The 22,148-nt window shown below is 33.9% G+C and overlaps 1 protein-coding gene across 1 annotated transcript; it reads left to right on the top strand.

Annotated features, from left to right (window-relative positions):
* Window positions 1-767: 767 nt before the first annotated feature.
* Window positions 768-3,117, top strand: LOC131618303 (jasmonoyl--L-amino acid synthetase JAR6-like). Its single transcript, XM_058889554.1, has 4 exons — window positions 768-1,063; window positions 1,163-1,264; window positions 1,634-2,424; window positions 2,532-3,117. Exons 1-4 carry the CDS (start codon window positions 774-776, stop codon window positions 3,071-3,073), a joined length of 1,725 nt encoding a protein of 574 aa, XP_058745537.1. The 5' UTR covers window positions 768-773; the 3' UTR covers window positions 3,074-3,117.
* The last annotated feature ends 19,031 nt before the right edge of the window (window positions 3,118-22,148 follow it).

Here is a 22,148-nt window from a genome sequence, read left to right as displayed (position 1 = left end):
AAAGCAGGAAAGGATGAGAATGATTTTTTTTTTATAGTAAATCGCAAAATGAAATATCTTTATGACACTCTTAAAAATGTTTTGATTATGAATATACATTTGAATATATTTAATTCAGTACAATTTTATTATTAATCTTTCAATACTATTATTCAAACTTAAATATTATCTTGAAAAATCTAGTCAAGTCTTATTCAAAACTAATAATTATATAAAAAATTAATATAATATTGGTAAAGAAAAAAAAGGATAACTATCAAGTAAGGAAAAATAAAATAAATCTTCAAAAAAAAGAATATTTTGATTAATTAACTATTGACCAAGATATACACTCCCTCGTAATTCCGTCCAAATTCCATGGGCAAAATTGAATCTATTAATTGATATTAATTTCCTTAAAGTTTTCAAACACAAATTTATTTTAAAGTTGCCTATAAATACTATTCAACATTTAGGAGAATCTTGACCTCAGCAACTCACTTTTCTCTTCCTAAATTTCTCTGTCTTGTCTCCAACAAACTTGTGTAAGTTCCTCTTTCTCTCTCTTTCTCTCTAACTCTCTCTCATAACACAGACTCTATAGTTTTTCTATATAATTTCCTTTGACTATTGTTTCTTGTCTTGTTTGTTTCACTACTAACCATTTCCGTTATTGTCTATCATTTTCTCATAACACAGACTCTATAGTTTTTATATATTAATTATTATAGTAAATATAAACTGAGAAATGACACTCCTTTGTTTGACTACATAATAGGTGTAGGATTGTGAAGATGAGAGAAGAAGTTGAAAAGTATGACTTTGAAAAAGTGATTGAAGAATTTGAGAGAATAACAAAGGATGCTGGGAATGTTCAGAAGGAAACATTGAGAAGGATTTTGGAAGAGAATGCATCTGTGGAATATTTGCAGGATTTAGGATTGAATGGAAGAACTGATCCTGAAAGTTTCAAGGCTTGTGTTCCATTGGTCACTTACAAAGATTTGGAGCCTTATATCAATAGATTGGTTGATGATGTTTCTCCTATTCTCACTCGAAAACCAATCACAGCTGTGTCGTTAAGGTATGAGATATCTTTTGTTAATTTTTTTTTATATATTTTATGTTGAATTTGCAAAACTTAGGAGTTTTTTAATTTGAGAAAATTGTTATGTTTTTGCAGTTCTGGTACTAGTCAAGGGAATCGTAAATTTATTCCATGGAATGATGAATTGTTTAAAAACATAGTGCAGTTATATCGAACCTCTTTTGCCTATAGGAACAGGTATTATTCATTTAAAAATTCAACTTCAAGAGCCAGAAATTTTATGCAGTCTGGGCAAAAATTTTACACCATTAATTATTCATCTTTTTTAATTTTCACACTCTATTTTTACTAATTTTACCCCTGATTTTGTCTAAAAATCAACTATTAAATTGGGAGGAGTACAAATAAAATAGGGATTGAGCCAGGGCACCTGCCCGGGCTAGCTGGCGCCCCCTGATTTCATGTATTTTTTCCTTCGGTTTAGGTAGCATGTAAATGATAACACACTGACACGTGCTCTTATTTTAAATTACTTTAAATTTATAACACACTAATACATGCCATTCACAATCTTTGAATAAAATCTAACAAAATTTTATTTTATAGAGATTTTCCTATCCAAGATGGGAAGGCTTTAAACTTTGTCTTCAGAAGCAATGCATCACAAAAAAAAGGGGGTGTGATGCTAGGAACAGCCACTGCAAATGTATTCGGAAATCCAGGATACAAGAATTTAATGCAAGCACTTAAAGCACCAAGTGTTAGTCCTCATGAAATAATTTTCAGTCCTGATTTTCATCAATCACTCTATTGCCACCTTTTATGTGGACTACTTTTCAGAGAAGAAGTTCAATCAATTTCAGCAACATTTGCACACAATATTCTCTATGCTTTTAGAACTTTTGAACAAGATTGGGAAGAACTTGTTAATGATATCAAGGACGGTGTTCTTAGCAGCAGAATCACCGTTCCTTCCATTAGAACTACTATGTCCAAATTGCTGAAACCGAATCCTGAACTAGCTAACTTGATCCACAAGAAATGCAAAGGATTAAGCAATTGGTATGGATTGTTTCCCGAGCTTTTTCCTAATGTTAAGTATGTTCAAGGGATCATGACAGGTGCAATGTTGCCTTATGTGACCAAATTGAGACATTATGCTGGAGAAGTTCCTTTGTTGACTTCGGAATATGGTGCTTCAGAAGGTGGGATTGCTTCAAACGTGAATCCTAAAGTGCCTCCTGAATTTGCCACCTATTGTATTCTTCCTCAAATTGCTTACTTCGAATTCATTCCGTTGGCACAACTTGATGCAAATCAAGTAGAGCTTAAGCCTGTTGGTTTAACTGATGTCAAGATTGGGGAGGAGTATGAGATTCTTTTCACCAATCCTGCAGGTATCTAATTCCTTTTTCTTTCTTTCTTCTCCGATCTACTAAAATTTTGTTCGTCTCTTCAAATAAATAAAAAACTCTTGTTACAATTAAAATAGCATAATTTGCAGGTTTATACAGATATAGGCTAGGAGATGTGGTAAAGGTTATGGGGTTCCATAACTCGACTCCAGAAATCAAATTTATGCGCAGAAGTAATCTTTTGCTTACAATCAACATTGACAAGAACACGGAGAATGATTTACAATTATCAGTAGAAAATGCGTCCAAATTTTTAGCTGAGGAGAAAATTGAGATGATTGACTACACTAGCTACATAGATTTATCCAAAGAACCGGGACACTATGTCATATTCTGGGAAATCAACGGTGAAACCAGTGATGAAGTTCTTTCTGAGTGTTGTAACTGTTTGGATAAGTCTTTTATTGATCCAGGTTATGTTACTTCTAGAAAAGTCCAAGGTATTGATGCTCTTGAACTCCGAGTTGTTGAGAAAGGAACATTCCAGAAGATTCTCGAGAGTCAAGTTGAAAGAGGTGTACCTGTGAGTCAGTTCAAGACACCTAGATGTGTTGGTCCTACAAACACCTCAATGTTGCAAGTTTTGTTGGATAATGTTGTTAAGAGCTACGTTAGTACTGCTTATAATTGATATATTTTTAATTAGAGAAGAATGAAATTACCAGTCCAATAAATAGTTTAAATGAAATTTTGTTCGTCTAATCAGATTTCATCACTTATATTTTGTTAATAAAGTGTTATCATGGTAAAATCTGATTATTATCACATGTTTTTTACTATTTAAATAGTGTGAAAGTTTGTTTAACTACTTTTTATTTTTCATCTATCATCCAATTATTTTTATCTTATTCTTAAGAATTTGTCTAATATTCAAATACGTCTATGGTATATCTTCATCATATTTTTTGCGTCTTATACAATTTTAAATATGCGGTTGACAATAATATTAACAAGACGAGGGGTACCACATACTCTAACAATCTATCTACATGGTCATTTATTGTTATAATGGGAAATTGTCTACGAGAGACTTGATTGGGAAGTTTCAATTAGCATTCTTCTTTTTTCTGAACAAATATTTATGGGTGATTATCTTTGGTTATTTTTAGTTGTTGCGGCGGTTTGAACCTTCGCTAACTTTGGGTTGAGACAATTTGTCAATTGTTTCAAAATCTTGTGCCGCGAGCGAATTTTGCGACGGTTTAAAAAATTGTCGCCCAACTATAAATTTTTGTAAAAATATAATTGTGACAGTTGAAACGATTGTTAATTGTAAAATAGACGTTTAAATATTACGAAAATTTAAAACCACCCTTAACGGTATTAATTTTAAAAATCAAATTATGACATTGTCACCTCTCACACTAATGGAAAAAAAGACATTCACAAAAAATAGATGCAACATTATAATTTTATTAAGCAACAACAAGGTTAAATCATAAACACAAACACATGAATTTTATTAAGCAACAACATTATAGATCCATCTCTTTTCATTCACAAGTCTTGCATATACTAACATTTATGATTTGGAATTTCCATCTACTCACATAATAATTTTACCTCTTAATATTTGTATGCCTCAACTTATATATCTCACACTTCCATTACTAAAACCAAGACACTCAAGAATACTAACCTAGATTAACTAATTTTTTCAAAACTAATTTTGTCTCGATGCTTTTCTCATTAAGTATTCCTCCATATATAGTACAATTTTAATAATTACAAATTATTTCATAATTATTACTACAAATTATAAATATATTTTGATTTGAATTCTAATAATATACAATTAGTAACTTTCTATGACATACAAAATATAATATGAAACTAAAAATATCAGATATCTTTATTGACACCCCCTCAAATTGATGCGGTTGGTCAAACAACATCAATTTTCTTACGAGAAATTAATGTCGAGGGCGGGGAAATGCCCTGATGATTATATCGGCAAGCTGAAGTTGTGAGGAGACATGCGGAAAATATTTAATGTGATTCATAAAGGATTTCTGGATAGAATGACAATCCACCTCGATATGCTTAGTATGTTTGTGAAAAACAGGATTGGCTGCAATATGAATAACACTAGTATTGTCGGTATAGAGAGGTGTTATTGTTAGATGAGAGATTGTCTATTGGCTCCAACTGGAAACCCTATATACTAAAATGAAAGATACTCATTCTTACAATGTATCAAATCCTCATAAAGTTAAAGAAAAGGGGGAGGGGTCAACATTTATCCTAATCAAACTAATTTTCTAAAAATTAACCCCGAGGTGCGAGGCAACCATAAAACTCCTCAAAATATCACTGATAGTTCATAAATTCTCAACCGAAGATATCATAAACATATTAAAGGTGAGAGACCTCCAAATTGGAGGGCGGACTTTAAAACTTGAAAAAAGACTGTGCTCAAAAGCCCTTTGAATCATCTCATTCAAGCATTTTTCCACTAGGAGGAAGAGATAAGGAGATGGAGGGTCTCCCTGCTTCAACACTTCTAGAGTTGGGGAACCATTGATCAACATAGCTAGAATACCAAAGAAGACATTGGCTTTAATCGAAGCTCTCCACTTATCATTAAAGAAAAATCTAATAAGCATATAATCTAGGAAACTCCAGCTAATTTAAGCATATATGCTTTCTCAAAATCAACTTTAAAATTAAGGCAAGCTTTCTTGATTGGCTTAGCAAAATCATTCACCTTGTTGATAACCACTATGCCATCAACCAACATTCTCCCATTTAAAAAGGAGGACTAGTTAGGGCTAATGATTTTATCCATCACACATCATAACCTCGTAGCCAAATATTTATCCATAAACTTATAAAGGGAGTCAATGTATCTAGATTTCTCACAATTTGTAATACCCCGTATTTAATAAATGCTCTAATGTTATAAGCTGACACTGAGGTTTTATTAATTGGTGTATTAGAGATACTTTTGGACATATGAGTTAGTAGTGCTAACTTAAGATATTTTCTTATATCCTTCAATTTGCTTTCTCCTTCATTATTCTTCATCAAAAGAGAAAGATAGAGAGAAGAAGTAGAGAGAAGGAAGAGCAAAGGAGAAAGAGGAGAAAAGCTTGGATCTTCACCATTTCTCCGCCGAATCGACTCATCTTCGACATCAACGACTCCTAATCGAGGTGGGTTCTAGTTAGAAACTTATAACTTTTGATTTATGGATGAAAATCATAGTTTTGGAATTGGGGGTTTTCTATAGAAAAACCTAGGTTTGTGAATTAAATCTTGGATATTCATGGATAGGAGTGGTAAGCTATAAGGATATTATAGTTATGTTGTTTCTATGCATTAGTGTGATCTGGAACAGGTTCAGATGTGGAAATGGTTGGATTAAACCATGGGAAGGGTAAGAAAAACAGATCTGGAACTTCTGTTTTCGCGCGCTTCGCGGCGCGAACGGTAGGTGGCGGCGCGAACCATGCAGAAAGATTATGGGGTTTGGTTCTGTTAGCAGTACGCGGCGCGTACAAGGCTTCGCGGCGCGAACATTGCGAGTTTTCTGTGAAGTTTGCCACTGCCTGAGGTTGGCGGCGCGAACAACAGTTAGCGGCGCGAACTGAAGCCTTTTCTTAGCAATTTTAGTTGGATGAGATAAAACTGTTTCGATCATAACTTTTGAACCGTAACCCTGTTTTAATCACCGTTCGAAGTGATAGGAAGCTAGAAGCGTGTACTTTCTAGTAGTGTAGGTTTTGGGAACAAAGGGAGAATTATTTAATCGAGAGTCGGGAATTTCTTGAGTACTTGGGTTGGTTTTCGTTCGAATTCTTGAGAACGTTATGCTTTTGGTTATGATGCTTGTGTACTCTATAATTGTTATTGAGTTCTATTGCAGGTGGATTAGTATACCTTGTTATATATGTTTATATCAAGAGGGTTGAATAACTTCATTATTAGGTGAATAAAGGATAAGTGAGGAAAACTAGGATTGTTAGGTTATGTAGCTTAACAAGGAAACCTAGGATGAGACATTATATGGAACATACGTGTTTTGAATCTTATGAGGAAAGGCTAACAGGCCTAGTGATTTGCGTGAGCGGTCACCAAAGTATGAAAGGCTAACAGGCCTAGTGGTTTGCGGAAGCGATCACCATTGTTGATGTATTAATCGGAACCGTAGTATTTTCTTTATTCTTTATTTTTCCTTTGAATGCTAACAGGCATTCACCGTGCGGAAGGGCACATAATCTTGGCAGGTTTGATTCCCGCTTTTGTGTACGAATGGAACCTACGGGTAGAGACTTGTGATGGTGTACGGGCCATGTGAAGTGACGATTCATGGGGAAAGGCTCATGAGTCCGAATCCATTTCGTATGTCAAGATTTTTCCAAAGGATTCATGACTCGGGCCACCTCCTAGACGTAGAAGGGGACGGGAATATGGGGATGCCTTGGTATTGGTTTCCGATTAATAATCTTGTGTTGAGTTGTTGAACTCTAAGTATGATTCCATATAATGTTAGTATGAGAGCTCAAGATCTAGTTCCTTTTATGACTTGAGACTTATAGGTTAGAACCTTGTAAAGCCGAGAGGATCCATAGGATAGGGAACTCACTGAGATTTTATATCTCACCCCATTATATATTGATTTCAGGTACTACAGGTTCCGCGAAGGGTAAGGAGAAAGCAATTGATCCCTTATTCCTTATGTTCTTTTGGTATGGCGAAGCTTCCGTTGTGGATTACATTTTGTGATCATTGTTGATCTAGTTCTTAGTATTTTATTTTGAACATCTTATATGTGTTATGCCATTGTGTAGAATTTTTGTATTAGGGCATTAATATGTATAATGTGTTGACTAGGAACTTATTGGTATTTCAGTACCAAATACTTGGATTCATGTATATTTATATGATTTGATGCATGTAATTATATATGGGTGTTACAGTTGGTATCAGAGCAGGTCGTATCCTCGACCTAGCCATGAGATATTATAAGTGTTTCTTTCTGTCCAAGATGTGTTGGGTTCCCATGATTTTTGTTGTGTTATGACTATGGTATTAAGCCTGATCAACTTAATCCCATTTTCATGACCTCCAGGAACATGGTGGACGGACGCAGGACTCGTGGTAGACCCCCACACTCAACCCCCACAAGTGAATCAACCGAATGGCGGTGAGAATATTCCGTGGCCCCAGTTCATGCAACAGCAGCAGAATCAGTTCATGCTGCAGATGATGCAACAGAGGAATGGCGGTCATATGTTCCAGTGGTTGTACCCGAAGCTGCAGGTGCGACTTATAAGGATTTCATTCGCATGAATCCTCCGGAATTTCATGGCGGATTAGATCCTATTAAGGCACACGAGTGGGTGGCCAATGTGGAAGGAATCTTGGAGATCGTGCATTGTAGTGATGAGGGCAAGGTGGTGTTGCTTCTCATTCGCTAAAAGGTCCAGCGATGAGATGGTGGAAGAGTGCTTCTGCGTTGATGACTATTCAAGAAGTACCTAAGGAGTGGGTTAATTTCAAGACCACTTTTATGGAGAAATATTTTCCTAGTTCCCTGAGGACTAAAAGGGAATTGGAATTCCAATAGTTAAGGCAGGAGAATATGTCGGTAGCTACTTGTGCAGAGAAGTTTGGAATTCCGGCTGCTTATTCTAGGGAGGCCGGGTATGCTCTTAATGAGAGTTGGAAGGTGGGCCAGTTTTGTTTGGTTTAAGGGCTGAAATTTCGCATAGTGTGTCCTAGAGGGAGTTCACTACCTATACGGGGTTGTTGTGATGATGTTATGTGGCTGAGACAAGTTTGAAGAAAGTTCAAGCTGAGGAAAATTTGAAGAAGAATCAGAATGAGAGAGGAAGGCCAAGCTAACAGTTTCGGCCTAGGTCACAAGTTTTCTAAGGGAAACAAGTGTAAGGTTCTCGGTTTAGTGCACCTCCGGTGTGTCGTGGTTGTGGTAAGAATCACCTTGGAAGGCGTAATCTTAAAAAGGGTGAAATGCTTTATTATTGACAAGAAAGGCATGTGGTGAGGAATGGACCTCAGAATAGGAATCAAATGTAAGGAAGAAGTACTGGTCGAATGTATGCCTTGGATGAGATAGTCGAGACACCGTTGGTGTATGAGAATTGTGTGTTATCTGTGGGTGGTAGGAAACTTCTAGATTGACCTTAATTGTTTACCACTTAAGAAAGTAGATGTTGTTTTGGAATGGATAGGTCTTCTGCTATTTTTAGTATTCATTGGGTGTGAAGAGAAGTTGATCATTATTCCATCTGAAGAAGTTACTCCGAAAGATGTTTAATTACTATACGGGAAGGTACGGTAGGCATGATTAAATTCTTGTTTGAGAAAGAGGAGTGTGTTCTGTTGGTTCTTGCTAAGGAGACGGGTGGCGATTCGAGATTTCACAATTGCTGTTAGTGGTTTCCCTGATGTTTTTCCCAAGGATGTTAGTTCTCTTCCTTCCGGAAAGGGAAGTGGAATTCTCTATTGACCTGATACCGAGAACGACTCCTATATCCGTTTCTTTGTATCGGAGGGCACCACCTGGATTGAGAGAATTGGAGGAGCTGATGAATAAACACTTCGTGCGACCTAGTGTCTCACCGTGGGGAGCTCCGGTGTTGTTAGTAAAGTAGAAGGACGGTGGGATGAGGTTATGTATTGATTACCGTCAGTTGAATAACGCCACTATCAAGAACAAATACCCTTTACCAAGGATAAACGACCTGTTAGATCAACTGAAAGGAGCCTGTGTGTTCTCGAAGATTGATTTACGGTCAGGTTTCACCAAATCCGTGTGAAAAGCTCAGATGTGCCAAAGACTGCATTTAGAACCCGTTATGGTCATTATGAATTCTTGGTGATGCCTTTCGGTGTTGCGAATGCTCCAGCTGTTTCCATGGATTATATGAATCGGATATTCCAGCCTTACTTAGATCAATTTGTAGTAGTCTTTATTGATGACATTCTTATTTATTCTCGTACTCCACAAGAGCACGAAGAGCACCTGAGAATTTCTCTGTCGGTATTGCTAGAATCAATTGTTTGGTAAGTTAAGCAAGTGTGAGTTTTGGATGACGGAGGTAAGATTTCTTGGTCATGTCATATCTCAAGGAGGTGTGGCGGGGGATCCGTCGAAATTGAAGCGGTAAATTATTTGGGAGAGATCGAAGGATGCCTCAGAAGTCCGAAGTTTCTTGGGTGCAGCCAGCTACTACAGAAGGGTTATGAGAGGGTTTTCTCAATTGGCTTTACCAATGACTAGACTTACTCGGAAGGAGTGTCATTATGATTGGGATTCGGGGTGTGAACAGAGTTTCATGGGTTTGAAGGAAAGATTGACGACTGCTCCTGTTTTAATCGTTCCTGATCCAAATAAGTCCTACGAAGTATTTTGCGATGCTTCCAAGAATGGGTTAGGAGGGGTTTTGATGCAGGATGGTCAGGTGGTAGCATACACATCCCGACAGTTAAAGGTTCACGAAGAGAATTATCCAACTCATGATTTAGAATTGGCTGCGGTTGTTTTTACCCTGAAGGTGTGGCGTCGTTACTTGTATGGAGTTCATTTTGAAATGTTCAGCGACCACAAGAGTTTAAAGTACCTATTCGACCAGAAGGAGTTGAATATGCGTCAGAGGCGGTGGATGGAATACTTAAAGGATTATGATTTTGACTTGAAGTATCATCGAGGCAAAGCAAATATAGTGGCGGATGCTTTGAGTCGGAAGGCGTTAAAGAGAGCCGAATTGATGGTGTTAGAGTATACATTGTGGAAAGATTTCGAGATTTTAACCTTCAATTTGTTGGACTGAAAATGGAGTGTTGATGGGAAACTTGAATGTTAATTCTATTTTGAGAAACGACATCCAACGAGCACAAGCGTCTGATACTAAGTTACAAGAGGGGTTGGTTCAACCAAGATTTACTCGAACTACAGATGGGGTGATTATGTTAATCAGAGGTTTTGTGTTCTGGGCGATGCGCTATTGAAAGGAAGGATTTTGGATGAAGCTCACAAGGGTGCTTTCACTATACATCCGGGTTCTTCAAAAATGTATCAAGATTTGAAAAGAGATTATTGGTGGTCCGGAATGAAAAGAGATGTCGCGGTGTACGTATCGGAGTGTACCGTATGCCAACAAGTAAAGATAGAACATCAAAGAACATGGGATAGTATTTCAATGGATTTTGCAGTTAGTTTACCTCGTACTCAAGATGGATATGATTCTATTTGGGTGATTGTAGATCGGTTGACGGAATCTGCACATTTCTTAACCGTGAAGACTACTTACAAGACAAGTCATCTTGCACGGTTATTTATTGCAGAAACGGTGAAGTTACATGGTGTACCCTCTGGTATAGTGTCGGATAGAGGTCCAAAGTTACGTCGAGTTTGGAGAGCTTTTCAACAAGTCACGGGATCTGAATGGTGTTGAGCACGCCGAATCACCCTCAAGCAGACAGTCAAACGGAATAAGCGATATAAACCTTAGGGGATATGTTAGAGCGTGTGTGCTTGAAAGTAGAGGAAATTGGAAAGAGCTTTTGCCATTTGTTGAATTGCGTGTAATAATAGTTATCACGCGAGTATTGGTATGACACCTTATGAAGTATTGTATGAGAGAAAATGCAGAACACCGTTGTGTTGATCAGGAGTTGGTAATGGTAGAGTTTTGGGACCGTTTAAGTCGAGAAGGTTAAGTCTGAGATACGTGGGACCGTATGAGATTCTAGAAAGGATTGGTGAAGTAGCTTATCGTTTAGCTTTACCACCTTCTCTATCGGAAATGCATGATGTTTTTCACGTGTCTCAACTTCGGAAGTTTATTCCCGATCCCTTTCAGCCAGTGTTAACAGATGCAGTTGAGTTAGAATCAGATTTGACTTTTGAACCTTTACCGAGACGTATCGTGGGAAGAGAGACTAAAGTGTTACGAAATAAGGAAATTCCTCTTGTTAAGGTTCAGTGGGATGCAACACATCCAGGTGATGCTACTTGGGGACTTGGATTGGTAATGCGGGATGCTTACCCTCACCCTTTTAGGTAATTCTTAAATTCGAGGACGAATTTCTATTTAAGGGGGGGAGGATGTAATACCCCGTATTTAATAAATGCTCTAATGTTATAAGCTGACACTGAGGTTTTATTAATTGGTGTATTAGAGATACTTTTGGACATATGAGTTAGTAGTGCTAACTTAAGATATTTTCTTATATCCTTCAATTTGCTTTCTCCTTCATTATTCTTCATCAAAAGAGAAAGATAGAGAGAAGAAGTAGAGAGAAGGAAGAGCAAAGGAGAAAGAGGAGAAAAGCTTGGATCTTCACCATTTCTCCGCCGAATCGACTCATCTTCGACATCAACGACTCCTAATCGAGGTGGGTTCTAGTTAGAAACTTATAACTTTTGATTTATGGATGAAAATCATAGTTTTGGAATTGGGGGTTTTCTATAGAAAAACCTAGGTTTGTGAATTAAATCTTGGATATTCATGGATAGGAGTGGTAAGCTATAAGGATATTATAGTTATGTTGTTTCTATGCATTAGTGTGATCTGGAACAGGTTCAGATGTGGAAATGGTTGGATTAAACCATGGGAAGGGTAAGAAAAACAGATCTGGAACTTCTGTTTTCGCGCGCTTCGCGGCGCGAACGGTAGGTGGCGGCGCGAACCATGCAGAAAGATTATGGGGTTTGGTTCTGTTAGCAGTACGCGGCGCGTACAAGGCTTCGCGGCGCGAACATTGCGAGTTTTCTGTGAAGTTTGCCACTGCCTGAGGTTGGCGGCGCGAACAACAGTTAGCGGCGCGAACTGAAGCCTTTTCTTAGCAATTTTAGTTGGATGAGATAAAACTGTTTCGATCATAACTTTTGAACCGTAACCCTGTTTTAATCACCGTTCGAAGTGATAGGAAGCTAGAAGCGTGTACTTTCTAGTAGTGTAGGTTTTGGGAACAAAGGGAGAATTATTTAATCGAGAGTCGGGAATTTCTTGAGTACTTGGGTTGGTTTTCGTTCGAATTCTTGAGAACGTTATGCTTTTGGTTATGATGCTTGTGTACTCTATAATTGTTATTGAGTTCTATTGCAGGTGGATTAGTATACCTTGTTATATATGTTTATATCAAGAGGGTTGAATAACTTCATTATTAGGTGAATAAAGGATAAGTGAGGAAAACTAGGATTGTTAGGTTATGTAGCTTAACAAGGAAACCTAGGATGAGACATTATATGGAACATACGTGTTTTGAATCTTATGAGGAAAGGCTAACAGGCCTAGTGATTTGCGTGAGCGGTCACCAAAGTATGAAAGGCTAACAGGCCTAGTGGTTTGCGGAAGCGATCACCATTGTTGATGTATTAATCGGAACCGTAGTATTTTCTTTATTCTTTATTTTTCCTTTGAATGCTAACAGGCATTCACCGTGCGGAAGGGCACATAATCTTGGCAGGTTTGATTCCCGCTTTTGTGTACGAATGGAACCTACGGGTAGAGACTTGTGATGGTGTACGGGCCATGTGAAGTGACGATTCATGGGGAAAGGCTCATGAGTCCGAATCCATTTCGTATGTCAAGATTTTTCCAAAGGATTCATGACTCGGGCCACCTCCTAGACGTAGAAGGGGACGGGAATATGGGGATGCCTTGGTATTGGTTTCCGATTAATAATCTTGTGTTGAGTTGTTGAACTCTAAGTATGATTCCATATAATGTTAGTATGAGAGCTCAAGATCTAGTTCCTTTTATGACTTGAGACTTATAGGTTAGAACCTTGTAAAGCCGAGAGGATCCATAGGATAGGGAACTCACTGAGATTTTATATCTCACCCCATTATATATTGATTTCAGGTACTACAGGTTCCGCGAAGGGTAAGGAGAAAGCAATTGATCCCTTATTCCTTATGTTCTTTTGGTATGGCGAAGCTTCCGTTGTGGATTACATTTTGTGATCATTGTTGATCTAGTTCTTAGTATTTTATTTTGAACATCTTATATGTGTTATGCCATTGTGTAGAATTTTTGTATTAGGGCATTAATATGTATAATGTGTTGACTAGGAACTTATTGGTATTTCAGTACCAAATACTTGGATTCATGTATATTTATATGATTTGATGCATGTAATTATATATGGGTGTTACACAATTACCATGAGAGACTCCATATGGGAGTCAATGTCACCAAACACCCGCTTATTCCAACCTTAAGTAGCCTTATGGGATTAATGCTTACCCATAAGGGCATATACTTCCCAATCCTCATTGGAAAAAGTAAACTAGGAATTGAGAACCAACTTCCAAAATATAAAAATGGGACAATCAATGGTTATTAAATCAAAAAAGGGAGGTCCATTAACTCCATATGGGTGATAAAGGAAGAGAAGGTAACATGTTCAGCGCTACACGAGGCTAATAAAGTGCCATTGTTTCCTCTCTGCTCATTAGGTGAAATGATCACATTAACATCACCAAGGTTACACAAAACCTCACCACCAAAAATAGATTTTTGGAAGCAAAAGTCATCCCACAAACTCTTTTTATCTTCCAACAAAGATTTGGAATACATGTTAACCACAAAATATACCGACTTCGAAGTTCCCCGCTACAAGAAAACACAAAGAAATTTAAGACCAAAAATGGAGAAGAGGGCTCACCCTTTAGAACTACACCAAAATGAAAGAAAACCTCCATTATTATCTGATGTAAGTCGCACTTGCACGACAATGTGAAGTAGTAAAAGATATCGAATCACCATGAGATATATTTGAGTACCATTTTTTACTCAAACGATGTGTTGCTATAGTGATCAAAATATTGGGGGATTCAATGCAAAGAAATAAAATTAACAAAATAATTAAGCAGGACACGGGGTGCATGCTAATCTATCCCGACATACCCAATTGACTTTCTAAAATCAAATACGAGAAAAAAGAGCGAGTTATATAAAAATAGATAAAATTGTACAACACCAACTTTCATAGTGTGTGTACTCTCTTGGATGCATGATTTGTCTACTTTCACTATCCTGTATCATTCATCTGAGAACTCATATATTAGCACGACCATACATAGGGATGTCAATGGGTAGGGTTTGGGCAGTGTACTAAAGTACTCGTCCCTATACCTGTGGTTTGAAAAAATCTTTGTACCCGAGCCTATACCCGCGTAGGCACCAATGTTCATACTCATGCCCTTACCCTCTGGGTACCTCAGTATCCATTTCCCTACCCGTTTATCCGCGTTTGTAATAAAATTAAATCAATTAATTACAAAATATCATATAATTTTTAGTTTTTTTTACAAAATTAAAAAAATTATAGATGTTATTGTTGAATTATGAAATAAATACACACTTTTATTAAAATGTGTAATAATTTAATAGCGATATATTTTTAAAAAATTGATAAATGTGTATTTTTTATAATAATATAAATGATACTATATAAATATATGTATTGCGGGTTGTCGCACCCCAATTTTGCCCCACCTTTAATTTTACTTATCATTTGGTTATATCATGCATCATGGTGGATTTTAATCCAATTACATGCATACATGCATTTTCATTATTTTAGGTCAAAATGAGTTGTAGATTATCATTATTTTATGGATTTCACTTGCAAACTGACGATCTTTCAATGTGGAAGCTTAGCTACTTGGCCAGAGATTTCATCTGTGACCAGTCTTGTCATGATTTTTGTTTGGGCTGGTTCTCAATACTAATAGTCATTTAGTTTTGTTTATTCCTTAAAGTTTGGGTATTCTCATTGCTTGCAGCACAAGTTGATGCTATTGGATTTGAAGTCAACTTTTTTTTTTACTTTCCTCGTTCTGATGACCCGTTTGTTTTGGTTTTTTTTAAAAAATGATTTTTATAGTCTTACATAATTTTGTGTAAAAAAATTTTATTTGAAACTTTTTATAAAAGTTTCAAATAAAAATTTTGTTTGACTAGTTATTCTTAAAATGTGATTTTAGGTATTTCATTTATTTATTGAAAAAAAATTTGGATATCAAAATTTTAAAAAATTATTTAATTTTGAAACTATTTCAAATAGATTTTAATAAAAATCATTTTTGAAATACAACTTTTTGAAAAATTGCAATTTTGACTAAGTTTTGGTATTAATAATGTACTAGTCGTCTACCCGTGCGATGCACGGTAAATTTGATTAAAATACTATTACTAAAAAAAGTAATTTTAAATATTTAATATTAATGGTGTTTTTTATAAAAATATTAATAATTTGGATAAATTAAAAAATAAAAAATATTTTTAATAAAATTACAAAAAATGCAAAGTATAAAAATATTTTGAAAAAAGCATTCACTAATTTATATTTAAAAATCATTGATAAATAAGAATTACACAAACCATAATAAAAAAAGTAAATAAGCCAAAAATTAAACATAAGTAAGAAATAGAAATAAAGAATGCTAAAAAAAATGATATAATAAATTAAAAGTAACAAATGTCAATAATATTAAATAATTTCAAAATCAATGGCTACAAAAAAATATAAAGAATTAACAAACATAAATAAGAATAGAATAAAATCACATATAATAATGTTGAATTATAAAAATAAATTAAAAATAATACTATAATATAATACTATAATATTTATCTCTTAATCCTTCATTTTTCACAAATCCAACTTCTTCATCAAAAAATTTATGAAAATTATGTCTCGTAATACTAAATTTGTACCTAAAAAAATATAATTAAAAATTAATAAACATAAACAAAAATAGAAGAACATTTGTACCTACAAAAAAAGTAAGAATTAATAAACATCAATAAAATTAGAAGAACTCCATCATTTATTACCTAAAAAAAATCATGGATTAACAAATATTAATAAAATTAGAACAACATATATATCATATTATAATAATGAATAAAAATTAAATTAAAAAATAATATTATAACATTTATCTTCTAATCCACCATATTTCACATTCCAACTTCATTTTTTAATCTCTACCTTTCACAATCCAACTTCATCAAGACATTTTTTCTAAAATATATATTTCATAATGCTTCAAAATTTGTATCTACAAAAAAATCAAAAATAAATAAGCACTAATAAAATTAGAAGAACTTCAAAATATTTACCTACAATCAAATAATTAAATATTAATAAAGATCAACAAAATAAAATTAAAAAATCTTTACCTCCATTATTAAAATATTGAATAACAAAAATAAATTAACAAAATAATATTATAACATTATTTTCTAACCTCCATCTTTTACAATTCAACTTCTTCACTAATTCTTTAATAAAAATTATGTTCCGTGTTCCTTCAAAATTGTACCTACAAAAAAAATCAAAGATTAACACATTAATAAAATTAAAAGAATTTCAAAATGAAAGATCTTATATAAAGAGAATAAACATGAAGAAGTGGAAAGAGAAATAACAACATCACTAACTTGAACCTTAAACATGTATATTCAAATGTTAGTAAAATTTAAAAATTTATAACGTTCCAACAAAATAAAGAATTAGACGTTCAAGGATAGATTTCAATAAAATTTATTGAACTGTTAAATGATGTTGTCATTTGCAAAGAAGTTGAATAGAATTTTGAATATGTAGATGCATGTTTTACCTTATTTCAAAAATATGATTTCATATGACCATATGATCACAAAAGGAAAGAAAGAAAGGGTGTGTTGTACATGCAAAATATTTGCTAGATTTGAAAAGATTCAGTATTTGACCTCTATAGAGGTTATTAAACCAAAAACAAAATAACAAAATTGTTCTTACTATTTATAAAGATAGATGTAAAAACTTTTTTTTGAGCACCACGATGAAGTTATGGAGTTAGTGGTTAAATGACATGAATATTAATTCTATTATATATATATATATATATATATATATATATATATATATATATATATATATATATATATATATATATATATATATAATTAATTTAATTTATTATTTATTAAAATTTCTTGACAAAATGAAAAAAAAGGTGCTTTTATTACACTATATTTGTTTATTTCTTTTACAATAAAGTTTTAAATAAATACACATATGTTACAATATAACTAAAATAATACAAAGAGAAGGTTTGCATCTATTCACATCAGGTTCCCTTCAACCTTCACACCATTAACAGATGCACTGGTACGTACAACCTAAAGAAAACAAAAAGAAGAATTATAAATGAGAAGAATTATAATGTTCCAACAAAATAAAGAATTAGACGTTCAAGATAGATTTCAATAAAACTTATTGAACTGTTAAATGATGTTGTCATTTGCAAAGAAGTTGAATAGAATTTTGAATATGTAGATGCATGTTTTACCTTATTTCAAAAATATGATTTCATATGACCATATGATCACAAAAGGAAAGAAAGAAAGGGTGTGTTGTGCATGCAAAATATTTGCTAGATTTGAAAAGATTAAGTATTTGACCTCTATAGAGGCTATTAAACCAAAAACAAAATAACAAAATTGTTCTTACTATTTATAAAGATAGATGCAGTTAGTGGTTAGTTATTATTTTGTAAGATGTTAGTGGATAACTATTATTAAATTAAATTTAGCAAAAAACGTTTTTTTGAGCACCACAATGAAATTATGGAGTTAGTGGTTAAATGACTTGAATATTAATTCTATTTTATATATATATATATATATATATATATATATATATATATATATATATATATATATATATATATATATATATATATATATATATATATATATTTGTAAGATGTTAGTGGATAACTATTATCAAATTAAATTTAGCAAAAAACTTTTTTTTGGAGCACCACGATGAAGTTATGGAGTTTGTGGTTAAATGACTTGATTATCTTATATATATATATATATATATATATATATATATATATATATATATATATATATATATATATATATATATATATATATATATATATATATATATATATATATATATATATATATATATATATATAAATTTAATTTATCATTTATTAAAATTTCTTGACAAAATGAAAAAAAAAAAGGTGCTTTTATTACACTATATTTGTTTATTTCTTTTACAATAAAGTTTTAAATAAATACACATATGTTACAATATAACTAAAATAATACAAAGAGAAGGTTTGCATCTATTCCCACCAGGTTCCCTTCAACCTTCACACCATTAACATATGCACTGGTACGTACAACCTAAAGAAAACAAAAAGAAGAATTATAAATGAGTAGATACAAAAACAATGAAAATAAGGGCAATTTCCACGCATAGAAGTTTCTCCTTTTCACCATCAAGGGCAACGGATCCGGGTCTAACCCGGCCTGACCCAGGTCCGCTGTATTTGTTGTTGTGGTTCTCTTTTTGGTGTGCCTTGACCGTTTACTGGGTAATACACCCTTTGGCCATCTATGTTTGCTAAGTTTTTTTTGTAGTAGTTTCTTTTCATTAAAAAGTGAAAAACAAAAAGAATGATTAGTTTTTTAGAATTTTTTTCTTTTATATATATATATATATATATATATATATATATATATTTTTATATATGTTGTTGAAAAAGGTTTTGTTCATTTAAAATATTCTTATAAAAAATATTTTGTTTAGAATTTAATTTAGGTTATTATTGCCTTCTTTAACATATTCATAAATATTTTCTTATCTAGATATATGTCTAGGACTTTAATTTTCCTTCATCAAAAATAAAAATGCATGCCTAGATGTATATTTAGTTTTCATTCAAATACCTTTTAAAAGAACAAAAAATGCTATCCTAGGATGTGTGTTTAGGATGCTTTTCTATTTCAATTAGTCTATTTGTCGCGGGCGAAAAATCGTTTGTCCTTTTTTGTGGATGAGACACCTGATGCCTTCTTTGGGCTCGAGTGCTCAAAAAATGATTTTTCTTTGTTTCGACCAAACTTTTTATTATTTCCAAAGTAGGAAAAGGAAAAAAGTTGCAATAACCTAAAAAGTGGGGGGAGATCTTGGGTAAGAGGGTTGGTTATACGAAGGGAAGGTATTAGCACCCAACGTATCTATAGTACTCTATAGGCTTCTTTATTGTTTTTCATTCTATGCTATAGTGGAGGTTCTGTTGTGAAATAGGTGGGAGACTAAGGTGTTTGTTTGATTATGCTCGCAAAGATCATCGCGATCCTCTGCATACATATCCCCTAGAGGGAATCAGAGCATCTGTAGCTCGGGGTCTACGGGTGCTAAGGTTTGAGTGGTTTGAGGGAGAAGTTTTGCTCGCCAAGGATACGACCTTGTGCCTACGTATTCTCAAAGGGATGTTGAGAAAGTCAGAGCAATCGTAGTTCCCACTTATGCTAGTGGAAGCAAAGGATAAGAGACAAATGTCATCTAAATGTTCGATGTATCTAATCTATATCATCACATACATCTGTTTGTTTTTTGTTTGAAAATCTTTTCATTATAAGCCCTGGGCCATGCCACTTATGGTGCTTAGAATGATAAAGATGCTTTTTAGCCAGCCTTGTGGCAAAAACTTTCAATGAAGGCAGCCTTGTGACAAAAAGTTTTGATTAATCAGCCAGCCTTGTGGCAAAAGTTTCAATGAAGTCAGCCTTGTGACAAAAACTTTGATTAATCAGCCAGTATGGTGGCAAAAAGATTTGATTGATCAGCCAGCCTTGTGGCAAAAAAAGGTTTGATTGATTGATTGATTGATTGTTTGTGATGATATATAAGAGATACTCCTATCATAGAGATGATAAATGTCTAATCTCCTAGGGTATTTGTTTTGGATATTGGGGATGCTTATAAGAAGCCCGTGGGTCGTTGTACGAAGCCCAAGAGGAGGCTATCTGAGGGTCCTTGCATTGTAAGCCCAAAAGGAGGATATGGGAGGGACAATCGAGGGTCCTTGCATTGTAAGCCCAAGAGGAGGCTATGGGAGGGTCACTCGTTTGTACAAAGCCCAAGGGGAGGCATGGTATAGTTGGTTTGAGCTCTTAGAGCGATTTCACCGGGAAACCATACTCTATGTCCTAACCTAAACTAGTGGAGATTCTTTGCACGAAGCCCAATAGGAGGCTATGGGGAACCTAGTGTTATACTAAGTTGAACAAGCACACATATCACACATATGAACAAACATGAATAAGTATGAACAAACATGAACAGGTATGAACAATTACATATATATGACAAAGTGTGTGTATATAATGGAGTTTATGAAGGAAATATACCTGTAAGCATGATCCATTTGTATACACGGGGGTTCGGGACTTATACTCGGGGAGAGGCCCACTTGAGTTTATTCAAAGCTATGTAAATAGGTATTTACAAAAGGGCTTGGGACTTATACCTACATGGAGGCCCATGGTATTTTTTACAAAACATGGTTGATTGTTTTACAAAAGGGCTTTGAAAGAAGTTTTCTGTTTGGAAAAAAAACTGTATAAAGGCAAAGGTATGTACAAAAGGGGCTTGGGACTTATACCTACATGGAGGCCCATGGTATATTGAAAAGTTTTGTTTCTTTGAAGTTTTGTTGTTTTGAAAATGATTTGAAAATTGTTTGAAAAAGATTTTATTTTGAAGAAGTTTTATTGTTTCGGAAAAACAAACTGTACAAAAAGAAAAGAAATGGGACTTACACTCTCTAATATTCGAGAGGCCCCACTTCGTTTTGAAAATCAATTGATCAATCAAAAAAAGATTTAGTCAATAGTTCTTTTGAAAAGAAAAATCAAAAAGATATGGTTTTCGTTTTGAAAAGAATCGTGATCGCTTGTTTTAAAACGATTTTGAATTTAAAAGAAATCAACTTAATTAAGTTAAAACAAGTTTTAATGCTTAATTAAGACCTAAGTGATTAGGGTTTGATCACAAAAAAATATTTACAAGTGATCATGTTTGAAAAAATCAAATAAAACAATATTTAAAGTATTTAAAAATACTTAAAAACATGTCATTTTAAACCTATTTAAAAATGTATTAAATAAATCTTTTTTGATAATTTTTTTTGGTATTCATAAAATATATATATTAAATGTACAAAAAATGAAGTAAAAATGAGTTAATTTGATTGGTTAAATTAATTGATGAAGTTTGTTAAAAAATGAAAGAAAAATAGTTGCAAAAAAGTGGTTTTGGTCCCTAGGGGTGTTGAACCCACGCCCTCTCTCTTACCAACCAAAACATGGACCAACTGAGCCACGCTTGTGGCTTGTAATACACACGCCTTTAATTCAATAAATTTTAAAACCAATATTTGAATTGTTCAAACAAAAAAACGCGCCAAGAACACAACCCTAACTGATTTTTGAAAATCTCCAAATCTGTGTTGTTTTGATCAAGTAAAGGGTCTATTCTACTCGGTTTTTCACAAGGATTATGATGGTGCCCTCATAATTCATTTATCTTTTCTCTAAGGTGATCAATTTTGTGATGAACACTAAGAACCCTAATTCTGAATTTGAACATGAAATCGTGTAGGATTGATGAATTGTGAAATTGATTGAGGGTTATTTATCAGTGATAGTGTAGAAACAAGATAGCAACTCAATTTTTCATTTATGATGCATGTATGTATGAGTTTGAAGTTGATAGTACTTACCTTCAAAAACGGCCAAACTGGAGATTGAATTCTTCAGTACAGGTGTTACAGATGTTGTTTCTTGATCTGGACAGCTTCAATGGACCTTATGGAAGGTGTCTGGATGCTTGGAGTGGATTGAATTCATCTGGATCATTCC

Source organism: Vicia villosa, linkage group LG7 (assembly GCF_029867415.1).
Source record: "Vicia villosa cultivar HV-30 ecotype Madison, WI linkage group LG7, Vvil1.0, whole genome shotgun sequence".
Taxonomy (NCBI): Eukaryota; Viridiplantae; Streptophyta; class Magnoliopsida; order Fabales; family Fabaceae; genus Vicia; species Vicia villosa.
This window is presented reverse-complemented; position numbering and strand designations above follow the sequence as displayed.

Bases quoted from the DNA above. Each gene is read 5' to 3' on its own strand.
- LOC131618303 (XM_058889554.1), top strand. From the start codon at position 774: ATGAGAGAAGAAGTTGAAAAGTATGACTTTGAAAAAGTGATTGAAGAA. The intron at 1,064-1,162 runs GTATGAGATATC...ATGTTTTTGCAG, and splicing joins ATCACAGCTGTGTCGTTAAG to TTCTGGTACTAGTCAAGGGA. The intron at 2,425-2,531 runs GTATCTAATTCC...CATAATTTGCAG, and splicing joins TCTTTTCACCAATCCTGCAG to GTTTATACAGATATAGGCTA.